General features: G+C 43.0%; 1 protein-coding gene across 1 annotated transcript in view; it reads right to left on the reverse strand.

The window, feature by feature from the left end:
- The window catches only part of LOC308111692 (uncharacterized protein), a 39,311-nt gene extending 20,352 nt beyond the window's left edge, over positions 1–18,959 (reverse strand). The window contains exon 1 of the mRNA XM_080466685.1: positions 18,299–18,959. Within this exon, the coding sequence (XP_080322811.1) occupies positions 18,299–18,587 (289 nt within the window). The 5' untranslated portion in view covers positions 18,588–18,959. The remainder of the gene's footprint in view (positions 1–18,298) is intronic.
- Positions 18,960–24,616: the final 5,657 nt, after the last annotated feature.

Consider the following 24,616-nt stretch of genomic DNA (forward strand, 5'->3'; position numbering starts at 1 on the left):
ATCCACGTTGTCAGTCTCACCTTTCCTGTTTCATGTCTCCTTTGGCTATTTTCCATCTCTTCCTCACGACATTTTACTCAGGTTGTTCGGGATTTCTTCACATTTTGGTTTCTCTGCGTTGCTATGTGATTTTTTTTTTTATAATTTTTTTTTTGAGAATTTGATCCAAGTTCATTGGCTGCAAGTTGATAAAAGCACATGTTACAGTTAAATAGCTCTCACTTGGCTTGCCTTTCTCTTGCTCCGGCTCCCTCGCTCCCACCCTTCCTCTTCCCTCTGGCTTTTGAAGTGGCGAGCATGAAGAGATTAGCTTCACTTTATAGTCAAAGGGGGGAATGTGATGATACGAGAGGGAATGTAACTAATCAGCAGCGGGCTGTAATCCACAGGGACTAGAAGGACAATACTGCTGGACTCCAACTCCCTGCTGAGGAATGTATGACAGGACAGAAAAAAGCTGCAGCCACTGACCGGGGGAGACGTGAGCGAACAGTGAACACGCAACGGCTCAGCCTCCGTCACTCGACTCCCTGTAGAGCGTAAACAGGTCATAGTGGGACTTTATATGGACTGTGCTTGTGTGAAAGTTAAGTTTGGGATTAGAGTTTAACACATGCTTAAATTCTATCTAATTACAAGATATTAAAGAACAATCCAGTAAATAAGGCTCAGACCGGCTGTATGACTTTAACAATCTACCTTCTCATCCTGCCACACCGTATGACACAAATCTAATGAAGTTCAGGCCACAACATTAAGTTTGCAGTGGGCAGATTGTACGACGAAAACACAAGCTGAATCGAAGCCTCCGACCACGTGAGTCGATATTACTGCATTAGAATGTTGAACAGTATGAACCGAGTCCTCCCCGTTGTGGTGTTCATGTGTTTGGACGTGGACATGGCTCAGATGGAGAGTTCCCAGTTGGGATGCTGATTTTGCAACGGGAGCTTGAAGTAAATACTTGTTTGCGTCTACTACCATTATATGCTAGAATTTGTTGTGCTGCGCCGGACCACCGATCTAGAACCAAGACCAAAGATTTTGCCACGACATCTCCCACGATTGGTCTTTGGTCTGGGACGGCTGGAAATCACAGTGTGTAGCAACCTTAAGAGTAAGTATGAGTCACATGTTGACCACATTGCATGGTCATTAGCAGGCACGTTTCTCAAGATTATAGGCTGTCAGTCATTATTTCCCTTTCATTGCGTGTTTTGTTGATATTCCACAGTGTCCCAGTGTTTCTGAGTTTGGAGGTGTAAATCTACTGCATGTTGGGTCCCACTCAGACCAGCAGTAACAGTCTGGTGGATATTCTCTGCTGATTCATGTTGATCCACATATTGGAGGAGCAACACTGTACATACAATTGTCTGCCCACATATGACTCATAACCCATCTGCTTTCGTGAATGTGTGAACGTTGCAATTCAGATTTTTTCACACCAGACCCAGGCCTCCATCATCCGTGGTACGAATTCAGTATTTGTGTCTGAAGTCTTCCAACATGACGCCGTCTGAACGATCCAGTCACAAATATATGACTGTGTCATCACTGATATGTGAGTGACATCACGAATAAGTGCTGGAGGAAACAGAGCAATCAAAATGTTAAAAAGCTTTTCTTTATTTCTTTTGTCAGTCTCCTTTTTCTTTCCCTCGTCATTTGGTCTAGAGTTTATCGGCTCCTATTGTACAACCTCTTGAAAATGAAATCTACATGCACTAAACAGTGTTGCCAGATCGGGCGGGTCTCTCCCAATTGGGGAGACAAATTCTCTTACCATTATAATCACCTTATTTAGTGCATTAGCGTGCTTATGACGTCCTCTTTATCACACATATGTGGCACTGGGATTAAGCTTAATATGTGAAAATAGTTTCCCCCCCTCCATTTAATTTTTATGCTTTAGATCACTTTCTGTTGGTAAATATACCTTTAAGGTGTAATCTGTTCTAATAGAGGGCAATATAGGCTTCCCCAGCAGAGGGCGCTCTGTGAGCATCAGTAACTGACAACCGCAGAAGAAGTCAGTACGCAACGAGTAGAGATCACGCCTAGCGGGCTCCTGTCCACCACTGTTTTTATGTTTTTACAGGTAAGCTGGGTTGTAAACTATATCGAAGTAATAGCCAACAGTAGAGAGCGATTATAAGAGCCTTAGAGTGTCACCGATGTGGAGTTAATGATTGATTTGATAAGTTTGAGTGTCCAAAAGTAACTTGCCACATTGTGAATCCAAGATGGCGGACCTGTATTCCGTAACGGTCACAGTAATAAACCAGAGGACTGTTTTAAGTCTGTTTAAGTTCATGTGAATGTAATCTAAGTACTGAGCGATGCACATAACCTCTGTTAAAGCAATGACTTTGTTCTATATCAGTGCTGATCCTGTGATTAGGCCGTGATGAAAGTCTGTATTTTGCACGTGTACTTTAGGTTAAAGCTGCACTAGGTTTTCCATTGGAAATCAGTGAAAGGGTTCAAATGCTTTAGGTCAATTTCATTGAATGCAACTATTACAGTAAAAAGGCATTGGTTTGAAAGAGATTTAATTTGATTTGAGTTCATAAAAGTAATTGTCAAAAGTAGAACACAGTAATTAAGAACAATGGTTAAAAGCTTTCTGAGAGTGTATTTTTAGTTCATTAAGGTATTTGTTTATAGAGTACAATGCGTATTGCGATTTTGTTAAGAATTGTGATACATGTGGATAAATGTAAATATGGTAATGTCATTGGTTATGATTATAGAACCTGTTTCAGTACTATTGGTTTGAGTTTTACAGTACAGGTATATTGTGTTGTGTTTAATGTAATACTGTGCAGAAGAATTTAATGATGCAGCAGAGTAGAGCTCACACCGAGTGAGCTCCGGTTGACCACTGTTTTTCTGTTTTTATTGTAAAAATAAATATGTTTCACGGGAGATGAGTTGGCCCGTCATTTTCATCAGTGTAACACATATAACAGTTTTACGGTTTAGACATGATTACTACAGAGGCTGAGATTTATTCTGGTTTTTATTGCGATTTTTACGTTTCATGTTGCATTTGGGCTGGAAACATTGAGCGAGATCTGGCAACCCTGGCATGGCATCCATATTTAATTCCGTAAACAGCATGCTCGGATGTCACGCCGTCTTCTGTGCATGCGCTCTGGGGTCTGATAACGTCTGAGGTCCGATGAGGTTCACAATGCAGTCTGATAGAGGTCGTGTTTAAAATGTAGTGTGAACGCTCACGCACAAAAATCATCAGATCCCAGCCAAAAAAATTTTTAATTGAGCTCCAAGACCTGCAGTGTGAACAGAGCTTTAGAGTGACCAAATACATGTTGGACCTGGAGAAAAACCCACTCAGATACAAGAGAAAACATGCAAACGCTACAGAGAAAGGCCCAGCCTGGAATCGAACCTACAAACTTCCTGCCATCAGGCAACAGCACCAACCACCACAATAAAAAATAACACAACACAACACAACACAACACAACACAACACAACACTGTTCGATCCACCAGTGCACCGACCCAATCACAAGCTGCAACCACTGCTGAATTCATCATGAAACTCTCGCCTTGATACAGAAATATAATGGACTGAGACCAGGAGACGCTATGAGACAAAAACATGCTCATGAGTACAATAAGCTATCAGAGTGACTATGCAGACAAGGTCAAATTACACTAAAGGGTGAATTTTTTTAAATACGAGAACAAAGGAAAAAGACTAGAATCCTAGGACAAATTATTTGTCCTGAGAAAAAGAGTTTGTTGACAAATGCCTATTCCAAAAGATACACAAATCGAATAGACAAAGACTTTGCATATTTACTTTGTTACGGTGGGGACTTCCTCAAAACATATAGAACGACTGAGTGCTCCATCGATGTTTACAATGATGGTCTTGTTCCATTAGAAACCAGCAAACTCAGTTTCCCTAAATTACAGCAAGAAAAAAAACTAAATTTGACAGGTGACGATCAAACTGTGACAAGAAATAGAGGCGAATTCTGTAAATCATTCCAGTCAGAGGTCATTTTCTTTACAGAAAGCTGCAGAGAGGAAATACAAAGCAACAGAAAACTCCACTAAAGTTGAACTTTAAGTACCAACCTATGAAATAAACAACCCAGGGGGGATAAGAGATGCAAGGACAAAGGACAACGAGGAACATTGATGAGCGTTAACAGACTGGATGAAGACAATCAGGCAGAAGATCACAGGAAAAAAAATCACAGACGGACCGACAACTGACGAGCCTGTGGCGGAAACTAGGGAGACAACAAGGCACAGCCGGCAACAATCAGGGGTAATCAGTGAGAGGGACAACCAAACATAGAGGATTAGATTAGACAGGGTACACATTGAACACAAACCAGTCAGGAACTATAACTACAAAATAAAACCAGAACAACAAGGACCCCAGGAAGTACCAGGGAATGAATGGGAAACTAAAACCTACTGCTGGTCCTGTTGTATGGATTTTCACATTATTGTTTATCACTTTTATCAATCTTGGACAAATTATCAGCACAAGCTCAAAAAGACAAGACAAAAGTTCACGTCTCTCGGATGAAGACTTAAATCAGTTTGATTTAAAAAGCTGCTGTTGGTGACGACATTAGGTATAAAATGAAGTCGTATTATTCCAGTAAACAGGGATTGAGTGACAGTGCTCAGTGATGAGTTCAATCTACAGTCAAAGATAACCTGGAGGCTTTTGATGAGTCATGGGTTAAAAAAAGCCTGGATCATTCTGTACGTTCCTCGCTTCTTTTAGGGATTAGCCTATTTCTGAAAATGGAAAGTAACAAAGCACATTGTTACCTACAGGGCACACCTTAAAATACCTTTTGAAAGGTGTTTCAGTGTTCCAATCCAACTCATCACATTTTAAAGTCACAAAAGAAACTATTGTGTTTAATTAAAACAGTCCTCTGGTTTGATTTCCAGGATTCCGTCTGAGACTCAAACAGATGATACGTATAAATTCTGTCACGGCTTTGTACAATCTTACAGATCAGCCTGTCCTGTTCCCATGAACACTGAATAATCCCATTGATGTGCAGATTTAAGGTGCGTTCACACCAGACCTGTTTGATCCGGAACAGAGTGCGATTCAGGGACTTTCAGGGAAAGTCCGCTTCGTTTGGTCAGGTGTGAACGCTCCCCTGAACTCTGATCCGGATCAAACAAGGGAACTGAGGTCTGGTTCACGGCCAATGTGAAGATGTCAGGGACTTTCCACCAGATGGAGCTGGAGTATGTGATGTAGAGCGCAGTGCATTTTTGGAAGTAAACAAACCAAGCTAATGTTACACCACTCAGACGGCATCGACGTGGCGTGAAGATCAGTTGACTTTATTTACTACTGGCAGGACAGGTACAGAATCAAGTCACCATCAAACCAAACGGGATCACACACAGCTTCGCCTTCAACACCGGAAACCAAAACCAAAGCCACTCTTCTTCTCTCACTTGACTGGCTCTGTTTATCTTATACAGTCTTCACTCGGCCCCCTGCTGGCCAATATGATTAACTACATGAACACAAGAACAGAAAATAACCAATTAAAGTTGAATACAATATTAACTGTAAACACAGAAATACATTATATACAAGCATTCGCTTTCAGGTGCTACAATCCTCCCCTGCTAAATAAATGTTGTCCTCAACATTAGCAGCAATTAAAAAGTATCTTTCACACCCAATGTTATTAATCATAACTCAAACATGAAAAATAACTAGTTTCCACATTCCTACAATGGCAACAGCTTCCTTTTGGAACCTAAAAGACATTACTACGGGTTTTACCCAGTAAGTACATTACTATGTGACCTCATCACATTTTACTTTCCAATGACACTACAGTGTTTAAACCTAGGAAAAATCTAGTTCTTAGTAGTTTTCTTTTTTTTTTTTATTATTATTAGTGCAGTACTCATTTAAATGCTCTAAAATCCAAATTTCTGTCATTTCTCTATACATTCCATGGAAGCTTCAACTTAACTGACATACCTTTACCAATTTGCCATTTACATAATTTCAATGTCATAACTCATTCCAAATTTTCTAGATGACCACGGGAACCTTTGTTACATAACCCATAGCAGATATCATCCTTTAAAAGAAAAATCTTTTTTTTTCTTTAAACCAGACAAGTGTAAGAATCACAGTAGGTAATTTGACATCACATTCAAATCACGTTTTGTTATTTTCTTTCTTCATATTTTCACATTATACAGTAACCACTCAGTTAAACAGTCCATGTTACTGTCTCGATCCCACACAGAGTAATCACAACAGTCCACAGTGACATAAAAATTTCCTTTTTTTTAGTAATATCCTGTGGGAACGAGGGTGGGATATACCAGATGTTGACCAAACATCTGTACAGGTATCCAAGGCACACTGTATTGTCCATGTACTGATGCCAACGTGTTCACATACAGTGGGTTAATGTAAGGCCCTATCACACGGTGAGTAGGTTGGCCCAATGAGTCATACGTCAGCGTCTCTTTGGGTCGTCTTTCTCTCTGTGACTTACGTGGCTGTGTGTCAGTGAACTCGGGTCCTAGACAACTTGGCAGGTCTGCTGCCTGACCAGTTTGAGAGTCCTCTGGAGCATCATGTTCGGTTGTATCATTCCTGGAGAAGTCATCATTCAACAGCATTTGAACCGGAGTCTCAACCCTGAACTCCTCTGCTTCCACATTAAGTTCGGGCTGCGGTGCCATTTCAGGAATGATAGGGGGTGCAACATTTTGATCTGTGGGCTGGTGGTGATGGTTCCTCAATCTATGAGCCCAGTAATGTTGTTCCTCATCTGAACTTTCTGATGTTTCATTTTGTGTATTGCTCCTGAGTGTCTTTTTGTGTTGGCCATCAGGTTTTTGTCCTCTTACAGTGCTTTGGGCGGGTTCTTGAAGTGGTAAAGCATTACATGGCATTAACATGTTACGATGGAGGATTCTGCCTCTCCCTGTGCCACATTCAGGTTTTATTTCATAAACCGGGCTGTCCTTCCCTTTTTGTGAGATGACAATGTGTATTTGATTCTCCCAGTATGAACGTAGTTTTCCCGGTCCCCCACGCTCTGACATATTTCTCACAAGGACCCTGTCACCGGGGGACAGCACTGAACTTTGTCTCTTTTGATCATAATACACTTTTCCCCTTATTGTAGTCTTTTTGATGGTTTTAGATGCGATGTCATACGCTTCCTTCATTTGTTGCTGCCATTTCTGAGCATACTCCTGGTGTGAATTACATCCTTTTTCCTCATTAATTCCAAAGATCAGATCGATTGGTAGGCGGGGATTTCTACCAAAAAGTAAGTAGAAAGGAGAATATCCTGTTGCCTCACTGATGGTGCAGTTATACGCATGTACAACTTTACTCACGTATTCACTCCACTTTTCCTTCTTCTCTTCATCCAAGGTCCGCAGCATTGATAGTAAGGTACGATTAAACCTTTCAGCTGGGTTTCCTTGCGGGTGGTAAGGAGTTGTTTTTGAGTTGGTCATACCAGTGTATTTTTGCAGCCGTCTGAATAACTGATTCTCAAACTCCTTGCATTGATCGTGATGTATTTTAGCAGGGAAACCGAATTTAAGAGAGAAATCATTAAAGATTTTGTCAGCCGCTGTTTTGCCTGATTTGTTGCGGGTTGGGTAGGCTTGTGCAAACTTAGTGAAGTTGTCAATGATCACTAAAATATACTCATACCCTCCCCTGCTTTTTTCAAGATGAAGATAGTCTATTGAGACCATTTCGAATGGTGCTGTTGCAGGCACATGGCACATTGGGGCTCTGCTCTGCACTGGGGGTTTTTTCTGGATGTTGCATTTACATATTTCTGATATGAAAAAGTTAATATCTTTTTGCATCCCAGGCCAATAAAACCTCTGCCTCGCAAGGTGTAAAACTCGTTCTACCCCTAAATGTCCCATCTCACAATGCAGGTACTTGTACACTAGTTCTTTGTACTGTTCCGGAAGCACAATTTGAGTACATGTTGCCGTTTTACGTTTTAACAGACCATCTTGCGAAACATGTAGTCTTTTCCATTCATGTAACAGCTGTTTAGTTTTTGGCGTGTCCATCTTTATAGCTCTCCTGTCTGGTTTTTCCCCTGATGTTTTCAACTGGAGTATGTGGGATATGTGTGGGTCTTGCAACTGAGCTTGTAGTAACTCCTGTAGTGTTACCTTTATGTCAAGCTGATCATGTGCAGCTAAGTCCTGTACCTTTGGGTTGCAGGTAATGGCTGAGACCCAATCCACTTCTTGACGGTTTTGCATTTCAACAGCACAGAATATTGCGTTTAACATGTCAGGGGTGTACTGCTCTGTACACTCGCTCATATAAGAGTCCATACTCACAGGAGTACGAGACAGAAAATCTGCGTCTGCGTTTGTTTTTCCTGGACGATACTTCAGTGTTATGTTGAAGTCTGCGAGCTCAGACACCCAGCGATGTCCGGTTGCGTTCAGTTTAGCTGTGCTCAAGACATAAGTAACAGGGTTGTTATCACTGTAGACTGTTACAGAGGGAGCATAAAACAAATAATCTCTGAACCTGTCTGTAACAGCCCATTTGAGCGCTAAAAACTCGAGCTTCCCTGAATGCAATCGGTAGTTTTTTTCTGCTGGTGTCAAAGTCCGTGAGCCGTACCCAATAACTCTGAGTTTTCCTTCCTGCCTCTGGTATAAGACTGCTCCCAGTCCTTGTTCTGATGCATCCACGTGAAGAATGAATGGATCCTCAAACCTTGGATAGGCCATCACAGGTGGATTAGTCAGGACATCAACTAAATAGTTCAGAGCTTGCTGGTGGGTGTCATTCCAGACTATTTTCTGATGTGGGGGGAGTTGTCCAGCCCCAATTGACCGGGAGGTAGGCTTAGACTCAGTGTTTGGGGTTACGTCTGTCGAGAGCAAGTCATAGAGACATTTTGCATGGCGAGAAAAATCTTGCACGAAGCTTCTATAGTACCCTAGAAAACCTAGAAGTTTACGCAGTTCTTTTATGTTCATTGGGGGTTTGGTTTTCAGCGCTTGAACAACTGCTATTTCTTTGTTGTCCATCCTGTAGCCTTCAGCTGAGATCACTTTGCCAAGATAGCGGACTTCATTTTTGAACAGGTCACACTTATCTGGCCTCAGTTTAATTCCCCAGTCTTCTTGTCGTTTTAGGACAGCTCGCACATCCTCAACATGCTGTGTGAATGTTTTACTGTACACCAAAATATCATCTAAATATGGAATGCATATTTTGTCTCTCAGGCCTTCTAGACTCTCTTCCATACTACGCTGGAAAGTTGCTGGTGCATTTGTGAGCCCAAATGGAATTCTGTTCCATTCGTACAGCCCCCATGGGGTAGTAAAGGCAGTGAATTTCTTTGAATCCTCACTAACGCTCCCTTGATGATACGCTTTGCCTTGGTCCAGGACACTGAACCAAACGTTTCCACCAAGACCATCAAGTATCTCCTGTATGCGTGGTATAGGATGCCTATCTGGGATTGTCTTTTTATTGAGCCCCCTGTAGTCAATGCAGAGTCTCAGGCTCCCGTCTCTTTTTCTCACGCAAACGACTGCAGCTGCATATGGAGAAGTGGATTTGCGGATAAAATCTTTGTTCAACAAGTCCTGAATGTGATTCTTGACCTCATCATACAATGGACGTGGTATTGCATTGTATGTTTTGGCTACAGGGACACCGTCAGTTAACTTAATGTCCATTTTTAAGTTTTTGATGTAACCTACATCATCTGAATTTCTGGCAAATGCGCCGGATTCCTCCCTGAGCATTTGTTTCACCACGACTTCTTGTTCACTGGTCAAATGGTCCAGGTTGACGGGTGGATCATATGGTTTCTCTTGAGAGCCGCCTTGAGGAGATCCGTTGGTGGAGCACGATAGGCTCTGTGAACTTTCTGTAACAACGGGAGTAACAACGTTTTCCTCTGGTTGCACCAAGTTATAATCACTTATTCTCTGTATGCTCCCTATCACCGTTTTACTTGGTATTGTGATGTCATGTTGAAGGGTATTCCTCACATAAATGTTAACTTTACGAGAGGAACAGGAAACACTTATTAGTTGACAGGTGATTTTAAGTCCTTCCTCCAATGATAAGTTCCCCTCTGGTTCAAAAAGCATTTCCGTCCTTACTTTGCCATCTGTTTTAACAGGACAAGTAATACATTTCATTTGTCCCCCTGGGACCACAATGGATGTGCGTCCTGTTCGAACAAGGTAAGTGACATTCTCATTTGTAGCGTTCTGAATGGCATTTAGCAATGCTTCTGCCTTTCCTGATCCTAGTTTTAATGCACTTCTAAGCAAGGAAATACTTTCACTGGGCTGAATCTGGTCTTCCTTGTTTGTTAGAATTTCCTCAATGGCATTAAATCCTATTATAGGCCTCTGCAATATGTCTCTACTCACGAGAACTGGAACTAATATCTCCTCAGCCTTTGCCTGTTTTGCATTTGGATCACACAGACTGAAACTAACTGGAACCCAGCCCTCAAAGGGAATTGCTGAGCCATTCGCAGCTCTTAAGTCCAGTAGTTCATCACTATTTAACAGGTCGCTGATTGGACGGGTTATCGTATCAGGTAAGTTTTGAGATTTCCAAGCCTCACTCATAATGGACACTTGGGCTCCTGTGTCCCACAAGGCTTGTGTCTTAACATTGTTCATTTTGCACCAGACAAGACACTTTTTGCCAACTAGTTGTGCCACTTGTTTGCATTTTGTACTAGGCTTGTTTGAGTGAGAGGGTTGGTAATCTTTGAGGTTCACATTTACTTTTGAAGATGTTGAGGGATGATAAGCTGGAAGTTTTTTTCTTTCCACCTTAACTTTGCACAAGTCTACACACCCTGTTTGAGGTTTCAGCTTTGAGTTATTCTGGGACTTTACTTCAGAGGCTATGGGTCGTCCCCCAGTCACAGCCTCTACACGTTTCCCGAATATTTCTGTCTGCCCCCCACTTTGCAACCCCTTGCCCAATGTGTGTCACTGCCACACTTGAAACAATGGGTGCAATCCTTTTTCTCTTGCTGACATGCCACACATTGTCTCTTCGGTCTTTTAAAAGTATCTACTTGAGCCTGGGTTGTTTTGTAGTCGACAATTTTGCCCCTGTGCTGGACAGTTTGTACAAGGGACGCTACTTGACCTGTGAGCTCCCTAATTGCTGTGTTGTTCTCCTCCATTTTTGTAAATAGAGAGTTATCTTTAATTGGCTTTTTGGGCTTAGTACAAACCGGGGTTGGTGAAGGGCCATCCTCATCCTCACTTCTCTCAACTGCACTCAAACCTGCCCTGTAAGCTGCTTTAGTTGTGGCTTTACTCTTTTGAGCTCTTTCATTTTCATTGTATTCGGCAGTTTGCATTTTCTGTAAAAGCGACTCATCACTACTTGTCTCATCCTGGAGATAGATTCTCATTTCTGTTCTGATGTTATCATTTGACAAGCCTGTCATGATGGATTGAGAACACTGGCTATATACTAGTTCTTTGTTATACTTCAGGCCAGACTGAGCACGTTCAGATGCAAACAGGACCTTTTGCCGCAAATCCAGAACTCGCACTAGAAAGTCAAGTGCACTTTCCCCAGCCCCCTGTACAGCTTTGGTCAGTTGTTGGTACAGTACAGTTGCATCTTTTTCTGCATAGTGGGCTCCTAAGATTTGCCTGAGAGTAGCTAGGGTGAGGTCTATTTTACCCTCTAAATAACTTCTCAGTTTCAAGCGCGGATTTACAGCACGAATTACAGCCTCCACGACTTCCACTTCTGGGTAACCTTTCCTTAATCCACTTTCAATCTGGTGTTCAAGGCTGCTGAAGCTCAGACTGTCCTTCGAGATTGACTCACCGATTTGTCCATTTATCTTGAAGTCCTTTCTGACAGCACTGGAAGGCCAGCCGTTGTTGCTCATGGACTCTCTACCTCTGCTTTGAGTTTCCTCCTCCCGCGATGTCTCGTGCATGACTTGTGTCTTAGAAGATGGCGGTGTAAAGTAGCCATGTTGTCGTCCCAACGCCCCTTGAGCTTGGCCCACCGTCTCCTCCTCCTTGTCGCCAGCTGCAGGCGATGAGTAAGATGGCGCCGCTCCCGCATCGTCGGTCTCCGCTGGGACCTCCCGCATAGCATCGAGTGCATCGTTCAACTCCAAAAGCACCGTCATGCCTTCATCTTCTCTCTCCAACAGCTCCTCACGTTCGCAAAAGTTAACAATGAGCTTAACGAGCGCACGGCGCGTCTTGTTCTGAATGTCCTCGGAGTCTTTTTCAGTAATTTTACAAAACTCACAGACTTGCCGTAGTTGTTTCAAGCTCAGTCCAGTTAATTTCGCTTCTATCTCCAACATAAACTCTTCTCGCTGCTCCGACATCTTTGCATCAAACTATAACTCGTAGCAACTTGCGTAAAAAAACACAGAAACGAGACTGCGTAGCTCCCACTACACGTCAACTGTTCTCTAGAGCTAGCGTTAGCTCACTTAGTTGACTCTGACAGCGCACATGTCCGATTTTTACCGCTTTTCTGGAGTTGAAACCAGTCCTCTGCCTATCGCGTGGGTAGACATCGAGTAGTGAGGACGAAGTAGTGAGGAAGGTGCTCATTGACATATGGACCGAAGACTATACATCAGACTATACATCACAGTTGCTTGTGGCTACTTATTAGCAAAAAGCTAGCTCGCCTCTTTAGCCACTTGCCAGCTCATTGGCTGGATTCTGCTTTGGCTCTGGACCAATCAATGATCTGTGTTCCTACTGTGTCATGCTACATTTCCTCTCTGGTCAGTGTTTGTTTCAGGCGATAACGCCCCCAAACGAGCAGCTGTTGCATGACGTTATCCAGGCAGTGTGATCGGCTCTCTAAATGCAGCCTGAATGCAAACCAAACCAAAGGAAGGGGTGAAAAATCTCCTCGACCCCCTCCAGTGGAACTGAGTACCAGACTACCCTGCTGGGAAAGTACCATAAATATACACCACTAATACACCATCCAATACAGTCAGTAGATCGATCCCATGGTGCTTTGCACTGTGACGTTGGCCGTTTGTGACACATGATCCCTCGTCCAGCTTCACCAGGAACCTGAGACCGATAAGTTGTAGAATTTGAGCTTCCTGAGCAACTGAAACACCAAAGAAACGTTCTCAGTGTTCAGAGTCTCGTCAGCAAGCTGCGGCTCGCAGTGTTTTGTGTGAATTTGGCAGCGATGCCTCTCCATCTGCTCAAACTCAAACACTTTGACAAAAACTTTGCTCCTTTGATCTGTGCTGAGGCTGCTAACACGAATGAGCATGTTGTTGTAATTTGACACCAGCCTCCTTTCTTTTTGCCTCTGGGCGTCTCCCGATCATGTAAATGAAACCATCACACACTCGTGTCAGTGTATGCAAACATGCTTAACTGGGTTATTTAGGCCCCGTTTACACGACAACGAATTCGAGTGTATCGCTAAAACTTTCTTCACTTTTGGGGGGTCCGTTTACACGACACCAGTTTGCGGATGCACTGTATCTACAAAGTTTTAAATCCGGCTCCCAAGGTGGAAAGATTCTTTCCCGGCACCAATCCCTCCTGCAGAGACTGATGGAGGCTACAGAGCCTGTTACTGCGCATGCACATCTCTCCCCCTCCCTCCTGCTCATCCAGTTGTAAACAAACATGGCGGCCGCGTAGTGATACGACTCTCGGTCTATATTCTAGTTTTATCGTCCAGATCAGTAGTTTAATAGTTGAGACTCACCCCTGATAGCATCTGATGTGTCATCAGTCCATGCGGATGTCAGGTGCTCTCTATTTCCTTCATGTTTATAGTGTATTGTTCTCTGCACACGTCTGTGTAGTTTCATTACAAAATCAAGCAACAGCGCCCACCAGTGGCCCGGCATACTAACTACACCGTTGTCTCTGTTTCCGCTGCTGAAGTGTAAACACACTCCTTTTATTTAGTGGATTAGGTGTTGTCAAGTGAAACGTTGTCGTGTAAACGGGGCCTTAGAGTGGCGGATAACTCCCGTTGATCATTTCCCACCGCAGTTAATCTCCTTATACCCCACCACACACACACACACACACACAAACACACACACACATTATCCGTCACGCTGTGGCGAGCCGTCCGAACAGGAACGCTGTCGCCACGGCCGGACACCAAGTCACACAAACAAGTTTTGAAGTTGATATTTTACACTTCCTTGGTTTTGTTTGGGACATTAGATAAACTTTGTCCTCTATCAATCTTCAGACCCCCACCACCCCCCGTCCCCCCACCCCCACCCCGCCCTCCGCTCACACACTCACTCAATGAAAATAATGAGGCCTCCTTCCACCAGAACAGAGCAAGCTGACTTGAGCGCGGATCCTTTTTGACTTTTTATCCTACATCTCAGAAATGGGCTGTGATGCTGATGGCTCGCTCTCGCTGATCCTCAGCCCGCGGCGACTCAAATGGAGGACATGGCGAGGAGAGCGGGGGGTAGGGGGGTGGGGGTGGGGTTCTATTACCTAAATCAAAAATCTAAAGATGTGGGACAAGAACAGACCTCTTCCATTCATTCACAGAGTGACTGTTTAGCTGTATTTGACCTGCATTTATTGAGACTGATGTAACTGTGTTTTCTCATTTCACACAGAGAGCGATTGAATCATTCATTACAGTAGAAACCAGTGCAGCTCTCCATTTATTCATCTATTCAGCCACTGCTTTCCAAAATAAAAGGCTGTTGTTGTGAAAAGTATTTAAACTATGAGAGGGATGGGGTGAGCCCTACATTGCATACCCTAATAAAGTGCAGCGCTTCCTTTGACTGAGAAAAGAAAGCTCAGTTCTCTCCTGCATTATTCGTGGATGGATTCCTCCGAAGCTGCACATGTAGCGCTGAATTAGCATATGACTTAGTCATGTAGCCTCATTAGAAAGTGTTACACAAATGTCCTCAGACAGAGAAGAATAGTGGATCACACACACACACACACACACACACACACACACACACACACACACACACACACACACACACACACACACACACACACACACACACACACACACACACGCCGCCCCAGGCTGTTTGACTCATGTGAAGCCCGTGCCTGTAAAAAAAGCGACATTATCTAACTGTGAATAACAACGAGCTGGAGCACAGCGCACGTCGGACGGTGTTCCACAACGCGTGTTCATCATGTTTCTAATGCCGTGCTGATGTACCGACGGAGAGGAGGTCTGCGTTTCACAAAGAACCACACAGCCAGTTTGCTGTTCGGAGGCATTAGGACCAGAATTCAATCAATATCCACATCGTTTTTGATGTACTCGTAAATGAAGGTGTACAAAGGTCACAATTCACTGATTTCACATCTCATTTACTCAGATTTGATTCACTAAAGAACATGGCAACAGTAACAGATGTTAATAAATTGGAATATAGCAATCTATATGATTGTGCCTTGTTTTCTTGTTGGTCCTCTAGTCCTGTGTTTTCTTTGGGGAGAGGGAGCACAGGTGGGGAACAACTTCCCAGAAAATATAAATAAATAAATAAATAAATAAATAAATAAATAAATAAATAAATAAATAAATAAATAAATAAATAAATAAATTTAGGTAAAATAAAATTTATTAATAAGAAGTTGTGGTGTAAAGTGGTTAAAAGTAGTTTGCCTAATAATCAGTGTCACAGAGAACCAAACAAATTTGATTTGCTTGGTCCCCAGTCCGTGGGCATCTGGTCAAGATTCTGGGCTGTTTGCAGGGTTGCCAGATCTGACTGAAGGCTTTCAGAAGACAGAAGACAAAAACCTGCACAGCTCAATAAACAGCCGCCTAGATCGCTGCATCTCCAGAAACACATGTTGAAATGATTGCAGGAACACACAGAGCTTCACAAGCACCTTAAATAACCCCCCAAAAATGGATTCACACAAACGGTGCCATCATGCAACCAAACAGCCAACACAGATTGTTTCCACTGAAAAGTAATCTGACTACAATATTAAATGTGGGACTGCACGTTCAGTCTTCTGAAAAGATTTGAAGGAGCAGTTTTACAGCCGTCTTGTTCCTTAAATATAATTCTATTACAGAGGCATAAACATTGAGTTCTTAAAGCAAACTCTATGACCAAAGTTTTCTTCCTGAATCTAAAATGATGCTCAAATCTCTCTACAAGTCTTCCACCATCCAAATTAAATTGAATTGAAATTGGTTCTTTTTTAACAGTTTGTCTTGTTTCTGCTTGCAGGTTTTTCCTTCAATGAAGGTTAGAAGATTCAGAGGGACTCTTGATTAACTAGAGGATGATGATGTCCAGGAGAGCAGATTCTTCCTCATTTCCATGTAACTGAACTGATATGAGGGCAAGGACATTTTTTATTTTCTTCATGTTTTCTGTGGAATCTTTTCTAAAAAGCCACCAAATACTGTGAAAAGCAGCCTGGTTTTCTATCAACCTCTCTAATCCCGGCGATGAGGAAGAACTCGTATCGTATCAAACCACCAAGCTGCACAGTTTCATATGAACACTGAACCCGATAACAGTGAGCATAACAACAGTGACTGTTTGCTTTGGCCTACATTGTTTTACATCCTGATGTTTGTTCCTACAAAATGTTTGAAATGCAGTGCAGAATCCAGTCAAGTAAAAAACAACAACACAAATGCAAATCGCTGAGTCTTCATAAACAAACAATATGTTGCTGCTCCAGTGGTCTGAATAGAGGGAACATGTATATTTATAATCATTAAGGCTACAGCGTATTAGTCTGCAAACATCCAGGATGTATTTAATAATCATTTGCCTTCGTCAAGGCCACTTTTAAAGCCCATTTGTATCTTACAGTGAATTTATTTTACTGCTTAAGTGCATTTTTCAAGCTGATACAGGTGTAACACTTAACGTGATCAGTCGACTTCACCCATTCATGCCCACATCCCCACAGTGTCTCATTCAGTGTCATTCCCAACGCCTCATGTAAGCAGTCGACCTCTGAATGTTCTGAAAAATTCTTCCTCTGAAATGAGAAAACAGCCCCGGACGCTTGATGCACATGCTGTCAAACCTGTGGTGGCTTTCACATCGTATCAAGAGTAGGAGGCTGGAGCCTCATCAGGCTGGTCTGAGTTGTTTCTGGGCAGCAGAGTGTGAATGTCGTGTTCAAACCAACACAAACACAAGCAGGGTCAAGCTGAGAATGGAACCCTAATACCAATTTGACATCGACTGTTGACCAGAACCAGGCTGTGGTTCTGTTACAGCTGCCGTGTATCGTCTCCATTGTTACTGCTCGTTTGCCTCAGTGTTTCAATCTAAACCACAATGTAGTCATCCCGAGCAACGTCGTGCAGCTTTACTGAACTCTAGTGTTGTCACCATACCAAACTTTCGGTATCGATACCGATACCAGCATATATGTCGATACTTTTCGATACTTTTCGATACTTTTCCAAATAAAATGAAAGAAGAAGAAGAAACCGGAGCACTGGTTTCCACACTTTCGATTGTCCAAAACATCCCAAAACCCTAACCCTATCCCTAACCCTAACCCTAACCCTAACCCTCACAACACTCTTTTACCACAATCAAACTTTGTGGATAAAAAATGGCCAAAACAGCATTCATTCAACCTTTAGCTCAGGCAGAAACCCAGAACGTGTTATAGTGTTAGGACACTTTTTCTCATTACTGCCAATGTGACAACAACACGACCGAAGCTTGGAGGTTCTCAATGTACTTTATGACTCCCGACTAAATGGTTAAATAAACTAAGGAGAAGGAAAAACCTACAAAACGCATAAAAACTTGTCAAAAAGTGTCGGTTTTCGTGATCATTTCCATTCACTGCCGCCCCCGTCTGCCTCCACTTTGGGTTAAGGATCCTCTCTTTCTCAAAAATATCAGTGGTATTCCCCCCGGTTCTCAAAAACAACATTCAGCCTTAAGGGTGTTGTTCATTCTGGGAATTAATCGGGACTGTTTAAATTTTCAGATCTCTACTGCTTCCCATCGACACAGTTACACATCGCCGAGGAAGACGTCTCCTCTGGGAGGGAAGAGCCTAAAATAGTGTGAGAAACACCAAGTAAACAGAAGCAGACATCATCAAACAGTCAAGTGCAAAGTCACAGAGAAGAAGAAGAAAGTGGTGGAAGAGTCTGACCTGCATCATCTGTCCTCATCCTCACGGATTATTTCAAACCCACTTCTGATATTTTCACCGTGTCTCTTTGAAGAGTTACCAAGAGATTCACGTCCTACCTTTGCTGCAGCTGTTTCCAATCCGTTCGCTGGGATTGTCTTCCAGCGCCGCGAGCTGCGTCTGCCCGTTGGACCGTTGGCCTAAATCGTTGGAGGGCGTCAGGTTCTGGCTCTGAGCTGGACTGGGTCTCTGGACCAGGTTCCCCTCGCTGCCTGCCCTCATCAGCCGCTCTCCAATCCGCAGCATGCATGAGCGGTTGCCGTGCAGCTCCTTCCTCAAGCCGGGACTCTTCGATCCCGCCGATCCCGCCGATCCCGGTCGACCCAGACGAGGGGAGTATTTGGACATGTTAGTTCTGCTCCTCTGCTCCACCACCACTTCTCTTTGATTTGAGTTATTCCTCCGTGGTTTGTTCTGACGGGTTGAAGCGGAACTCTTCCTGCCGCCTTCTTGATCCCTGCTGAGTGTCAGTCCTCTCTTTCTATCTGCACGTTCTTCAGAAGATGTGTTGGTTCTGTCAGCCCTCAGTCTTTATCTCCCTCGGGTGCCGCGTTCTCTGCTCTTTAATCAGTGTTTCTGGTCTCGTGTCCGTCTTTGCGTTACAGACTTTGCTGTCTGTGAACAGCAGTGATGTGAACCAGGAGCGTTTCTCCTTTTCATTCAGGAATATTCCCTCCCTCTTACTGCGCTCCCTCTCAGCGCTGAGCTCTCTCTGAGCCTGGACTCCACTGGGAGAGCGCTCTGTGTCTACTCTCTCTCTCTCTCTCTCTCTCCCTTTCTCTCTATCTCTACACACCCTCTCTCTCTGTCTCCCCACTCTCTCTCTCTCTCTCTCTCTCTCCCTTTCTCTCTATCTCTACACACCCTCTCTCTCTGTCTCCCCACTCTCTCTCTCTCTCTTTCTCTCTCTCTCTCTCTCTCTCTGTCTCCCTACACTCTCTCAGCTCCCTGCTCCCTGCTCCCTGCTCCCTGCTCTCTCTCTCTCTCTCTCACTCTTCCAGTTCAGATGTTTGGTTGCTGCACTTCTCTAATCCACAGCAGCGTCTTCCCACTTTTCTCATTAGTCCTTTTCATGGCTTTTCCTCCTTCTTTCTGTTTGAGTTCGGAAACAAACATGAACATCCAACCCGATTCATGTTGCTGACTTTCTTCAATATTCATTGAGGAGTCTTGTTTTTTATGATTTTGTCAAAAGAAACAATTATTGTATAAGAGCAGCAAACACATTTCTTCAACATGTGTTTCTGTTAAATGTTTCCTAAGTGTTGAATTGTTATGGCAAATCTGTGTGTGTGTGTGTGTGCCGGTGTGTGTGTGGCCTGCCGTCAGTTGGGTTTCCACTGACAAATGTTGTGGATGGTACCGAAACTATCGTACCTAACCGTTACCATTTTGTGTCACCTGTCCGTTGGGGTACCAGCACCACAGAACGGGTCCGACAAGGAAGAGCAAAATGCTGCTGTCGGCTGATTGGCCAGTATGAATCCTCTGTTTACATCCTCTGCTTTGTGTTCACTGGTTGTTTTGTTAACCTGTTAACCTTTATATTGCAAGATGCTCACTGGACCCTGTCAATGCAAGGTTGGTACCTGCTGTCAGCCCGGATGAGGCGTTCCAGCCCAAAATACCTTCTTACTGAAATAAACCTTCTTCAAGTAGAAAGTCAATCTTAAAGCCTACAGTCTCACATCACACTGAACATGAGTCCAATATTGAAGTGACAAATTATTTGATGTCACATATTCATCCCATGAGCAAACTGGAGTTTTCAATGAAGAGAGAAATACTGTACTACAGTACTACTGTACTACTGTACCCCCTTTCAGCAGACAAATCGGAAAAAGCGTTCAAGAGCAACGATTATTCTGCACAGTGAAGCTCACACATTCAACTGCAGGAAAGAAAAGAAAAATACATTTTTGACTGGATGGGGTTTTTCAAATGTAAAAAATAATGAATATGTATATACCGGTATGTAATATATGTCTTTATGATTCGTGCTGATGTTGGGTTAAAAGGAATAATATTTGAAAAAGAAAATCGAATAAATTTCTTATATTTATTTAAATAGCCTAATTTTGAAAGTGATTTTTTGCAGTTCACTGCAAAATTCCCAGGGAGACAAGATAAAAATAACCCACATCTATTTAGCATTTGAAATATTAAATATCATTTTCCCCCCATCTAAAAGCAGATGGTCATCATAACGAATACAAGACATGCAAAGGGTTGAAAACTGGAAAAGTAATGAATATTTGCCATTTATGATTAGGCACTGATGTTTTCTGGTTTTGTTTTGTTCAAATTAAAAATACATCAATCATTAAAAGTAGAAAGCCATAGTATTTCATAATTATTTTAATAGCCCAAAATAAAAATAAAAATTCCACAAAAAATGTGCATTAAATGAATGGTTGTACCTGGGGATTAAACCCTTCTGATTTAGTCAACTTTCGCAAATCAACTGGCCCAGGACATTTGTTTAAAATACTTTTAAATACAGGTGTGTGTGTGTGTGTGTGTGTGTGTGTGTGTGTGTGTGTGTGTGTGTGTGTGTGTGTGTGTGTGTGTGTGTGTGTGTGTGTGTGTGTGTGTGTGTTGATGTCAAACAAACTGCTGCTGCAGCTGCAGTATTGTGATATTATGTGTTGACAATTATTCCTTCCAGTGCAGGTATTGGTTAAATTGTTTATACTGAAAATGTCCACCTGAGGTGCATTTTTCTTCTCCATTTCCAGGTAAAACGAATCAACGATGGTTCTGCAGCTGATGGTGTCAGAACATGAAGTGTGTTCTGTCAATTATCCAGTTATCTTCTCCTCCGTGTGCCCGTTACCCTCATGTGAGGCGCCTGTGTCTTCCCCTACTTATACCCTCCTCTCCTGCTGCCAGGTCGTCTTGGTTGCTCAGACTCCAGACGTCCAGCAGTTCCTTGTGGCTTTCAGCGTGTTCCTCTTGTTGATTTTGTTTTTGACCTGAATTATCTTCACTCCGACAGCAAAGTCTGTGATCTGATGTCCGGAGGGACGCAGAGATAAATTATAACTACACATAGCATTGATCTATGCCATAAACTACATATTTCACGTATTCACGTTGGCAAAATAACATTTTGTTTCTAACATTTCATGCAAATCTATACCCTTTTGAAGTGAAAAAGCAATGAGAAATTGGTCAGAACTGCATTACAGGCTATCGCAGGGGCGTTAACCTGCGACTCTGGAGCCACGTGAGGCTCTTCAGCTCCTCTGTACCGGCTCCATGAAGCTTTCAGAAGATGTAATGGAAATAATCATTTGTTTTCATTTTTATTTTATTTGAATGCCGCACTGATTTTCAAAAATGGTCCAACCTCCAGGCTGAAAACAGATAAATGAGGTCAAACAGCTTAGTCAGCCCGAGCTTTGAGGAAATTAAAGGAAAGGAAAGAAAAAGACAGACAGGGAAAAAGAAAAAATAGACAAAAGGAAAAGAAATTGAAAAAAAGATTTAAAAGAAAAAGTAAAAAAAAAGAAAAGAAAAACATAAACAAGTAAACAGAATTTTTGGTCGTCCGCCAAAGGTTCAAGTAATTTTGACATTATCCTTCAAAGCCTATAAAATGAAATTCTGATCCAGAGTCCAGATCCGGATCCGGATCATCTCCAAAACCTGATGGAACCTTCGAGGATACAGACAGATAAATATACACTAATGATTTTATTACATCCTTGGCGGACAATAAAAGGGGAAAAGAAAAAGAAAAGTGGAAAACATAAGAAATGGAAAGTGAAGCTGGATGCAGCGTTGAGCACGTTGGAACGTGGTGCATGTTGAGGTTTGGTGCATGTCAGAGTGCGATGGAAATGTGGGCTCACTATTGCATCTCAGTTTTAAAAACGTGAAATTCTGTGGGTCGCACAGCACTCGATGGAGATGGAGAAAATGGCTCTTTTGGTCATAAAGGTTTCAGACCCCTGGGCTGTATGAACGCAGCCCAACACAGTTAAAGGTATGTCTCATCTGTGGAACTAAAAATGGCTGCGTGTATTCATCATCACCAAACCCAGACTCCTGCATTGTTTCACAGTGAGTCAAAGAGCATCTCCCTCTGCGGCCGTCGTGTGATCGCGTTTAAAAGTTCCAAAATTATAAAAGTTACAAGGACAGGGAAGAACTGGAGTCCTTTGTTTTGGAATAAACATGAATTGAACATATAACCACAACATCTACGTTCTCGTATCTAGAACAGTCATTTCATTACACGGAGAATTAAGTGGTCGGGCCATTTTGAATCGGTCCGTGTTGGAAAGACTTTAATGTCAGCATCGTCCTCCACAAACAGAATTTATCATTTTATATGGACTCACTGGAAAGTTGGCAACAATATTGCTCTTTGTTCTCTTCCATGTAGGAATGACAAACATATCAACTATGTAAATGTCTTGACCCTATGGAAATAGATTTTAAAAAGAAAAAAAAAGAAAATGACAACTAAATGGTCCAACAGCTTTTCAGTTGAATTTATGCTTTCAGTGGCATTAATGCTTCGCTTTACACAACCGCTGCTTTGTAAACCCATTGCATGCAGCCATTTCCAATCTGCAAGAAACTAGTTTAGACTCATCAGTTGAAAAGCATAAACACAAAAACAAAGACTTTTTCCTTTGATTGTTTATACCAACTTGTCTATACTCACATTGGAATCCATTTTTCTTTGTAACTTTGGGGTCCAGAATTGCTCTGGTTCTTCTTTCGGTTCTGGTCCGGCACAGAGTTAAGCTGCAAAAAACCTGTATTGGGCTCCGTTTACACAACAACAAATATGAGTGTATCCACAAAACTTTCTTCACTTTTGGGGGGTCCGTCTTCACGACACCGTTGTGCGGATCCACTGTATCTGCAACGTTTTTCTACCGGCTCCTAAGGTGGAAAGATTCTTTCACGGCCGTGATTCCCCCCCTGCAGAGACTGCCGGGAGGCTGAGGAGCCTGTTGCTGCACATGCTCACCCCCGCAGCAGTAAGCAGTACAGTGTATGTGTGAGTAGACGACAATAACAAACATGGCTGCCCCCGGTGTCTCCTTCATCAAACTGTCCATGTAGTTCACCGTCTTCTGTATCAGCAGAGACGCAGTTCACACATACTTGATGTACTGAGTGGACCGATCCCACGAAGGACAGATGAACGGCGCTGCAGGACTCGACCCGGCAGGACAAGCAAGTGGTAGGATAACTTCCTGCACGGCGTGGTTACATTGAAGGGAAACAGATGAACACGGGATCGCCAGTTGCTGTGCTGACGAAGGTGGCCTGCACGCTGTGATATTTAATTGATGAGGGGAGACTACGTAAAACTGCCAATGCTCGGTTTGTCGCGGGCCACGGTCTCCATCATTATGGAGTAAACTTGCCGAGCCACATCAATCCACCTCGGCCCAAGATACATCAGGTTGCCTTTTACCCAGCCCAGGTGTCGGCAGCCCGAGGCTCTATTGTCCCTCTGCAGCAGCTCCTTGAGCCTCGGTCCCACTGCATTTCATCCCAGAGCGCAGTGGGCCGGACGGTACGGTACGGTAAGGTAATGTGCACCCAGACCCAACTGTGTTGTGCAGTCCCACTACAGAGAGTGTGGTCAAATGTAGGTGGGGTTGTGAACAAAATGCAGGGATGTAATGTCATTACTAGTGTTGTGCTGATACTGATACCAGTATTGGGAGGGGGGGCCGATACCACACTAAAAGCTGGAATCGGTATAGGCAGGTACGAACAATAACCTCGCCGATACGCAGCGCTGTGTGTTTTTCTCTCTCCCGACTCTCACTCACTGCTGCCCCGACTCCTGATCCATGTAAGGTGACGTATTCAGTGCATGCCAAGGAAAGCCTCATATCTATATTATTTTCTATTTTAATTTAAATTCAACTGGGGTTGGACTACTGTTTTATATGTATTTATCAATACATGGATATTGCACTATTTTTTGGCATTTGTGAGCTAAAACTCAGGTTTAAGAAAAGTTTATTCTTTTTTCAGTTTCACCCATACCAGGTAGGAAATAAAAAAGTTGTCCTACATTTACTGTGTTGGTGTTTTCTTCCTGTTTCACAAAGGGTTAAGCAGCCAGATGAAGCCATGATAGCAATGATTTATACAACTAAGTGAGTACGCAGTTCTTAAGAATTCGAAGAAAAACAGGCCATATCTTTTTTAAACACTGCGGTATTGGCAAGTATCGGTATCGGCGGTATCGGGACACAAAATTGGTATCGGAACAACACTAGTCATTACGCAACAATAGTGGCGCGAAGAATGTGAAATTGCGGCCGCAGCTCACTGCAGCTGGAGCCACAGCTCCACGGTCATCCAAAGTCGTGAGCTTCCTTTATCTGTGATGC

This window comes from Lipophrys pholis (assembly GCF_963383615.2).
Source record: "Lipophrys pholis genome assembly, chromosome: 1".
Taxonomy (NCBI): domain Eukaryota; kingdom Metazoa; phylum Chordata; class Actinopteri; order Blenniiformes; family Blenniidae; genus Lipophrys; species Lipophrys pholis.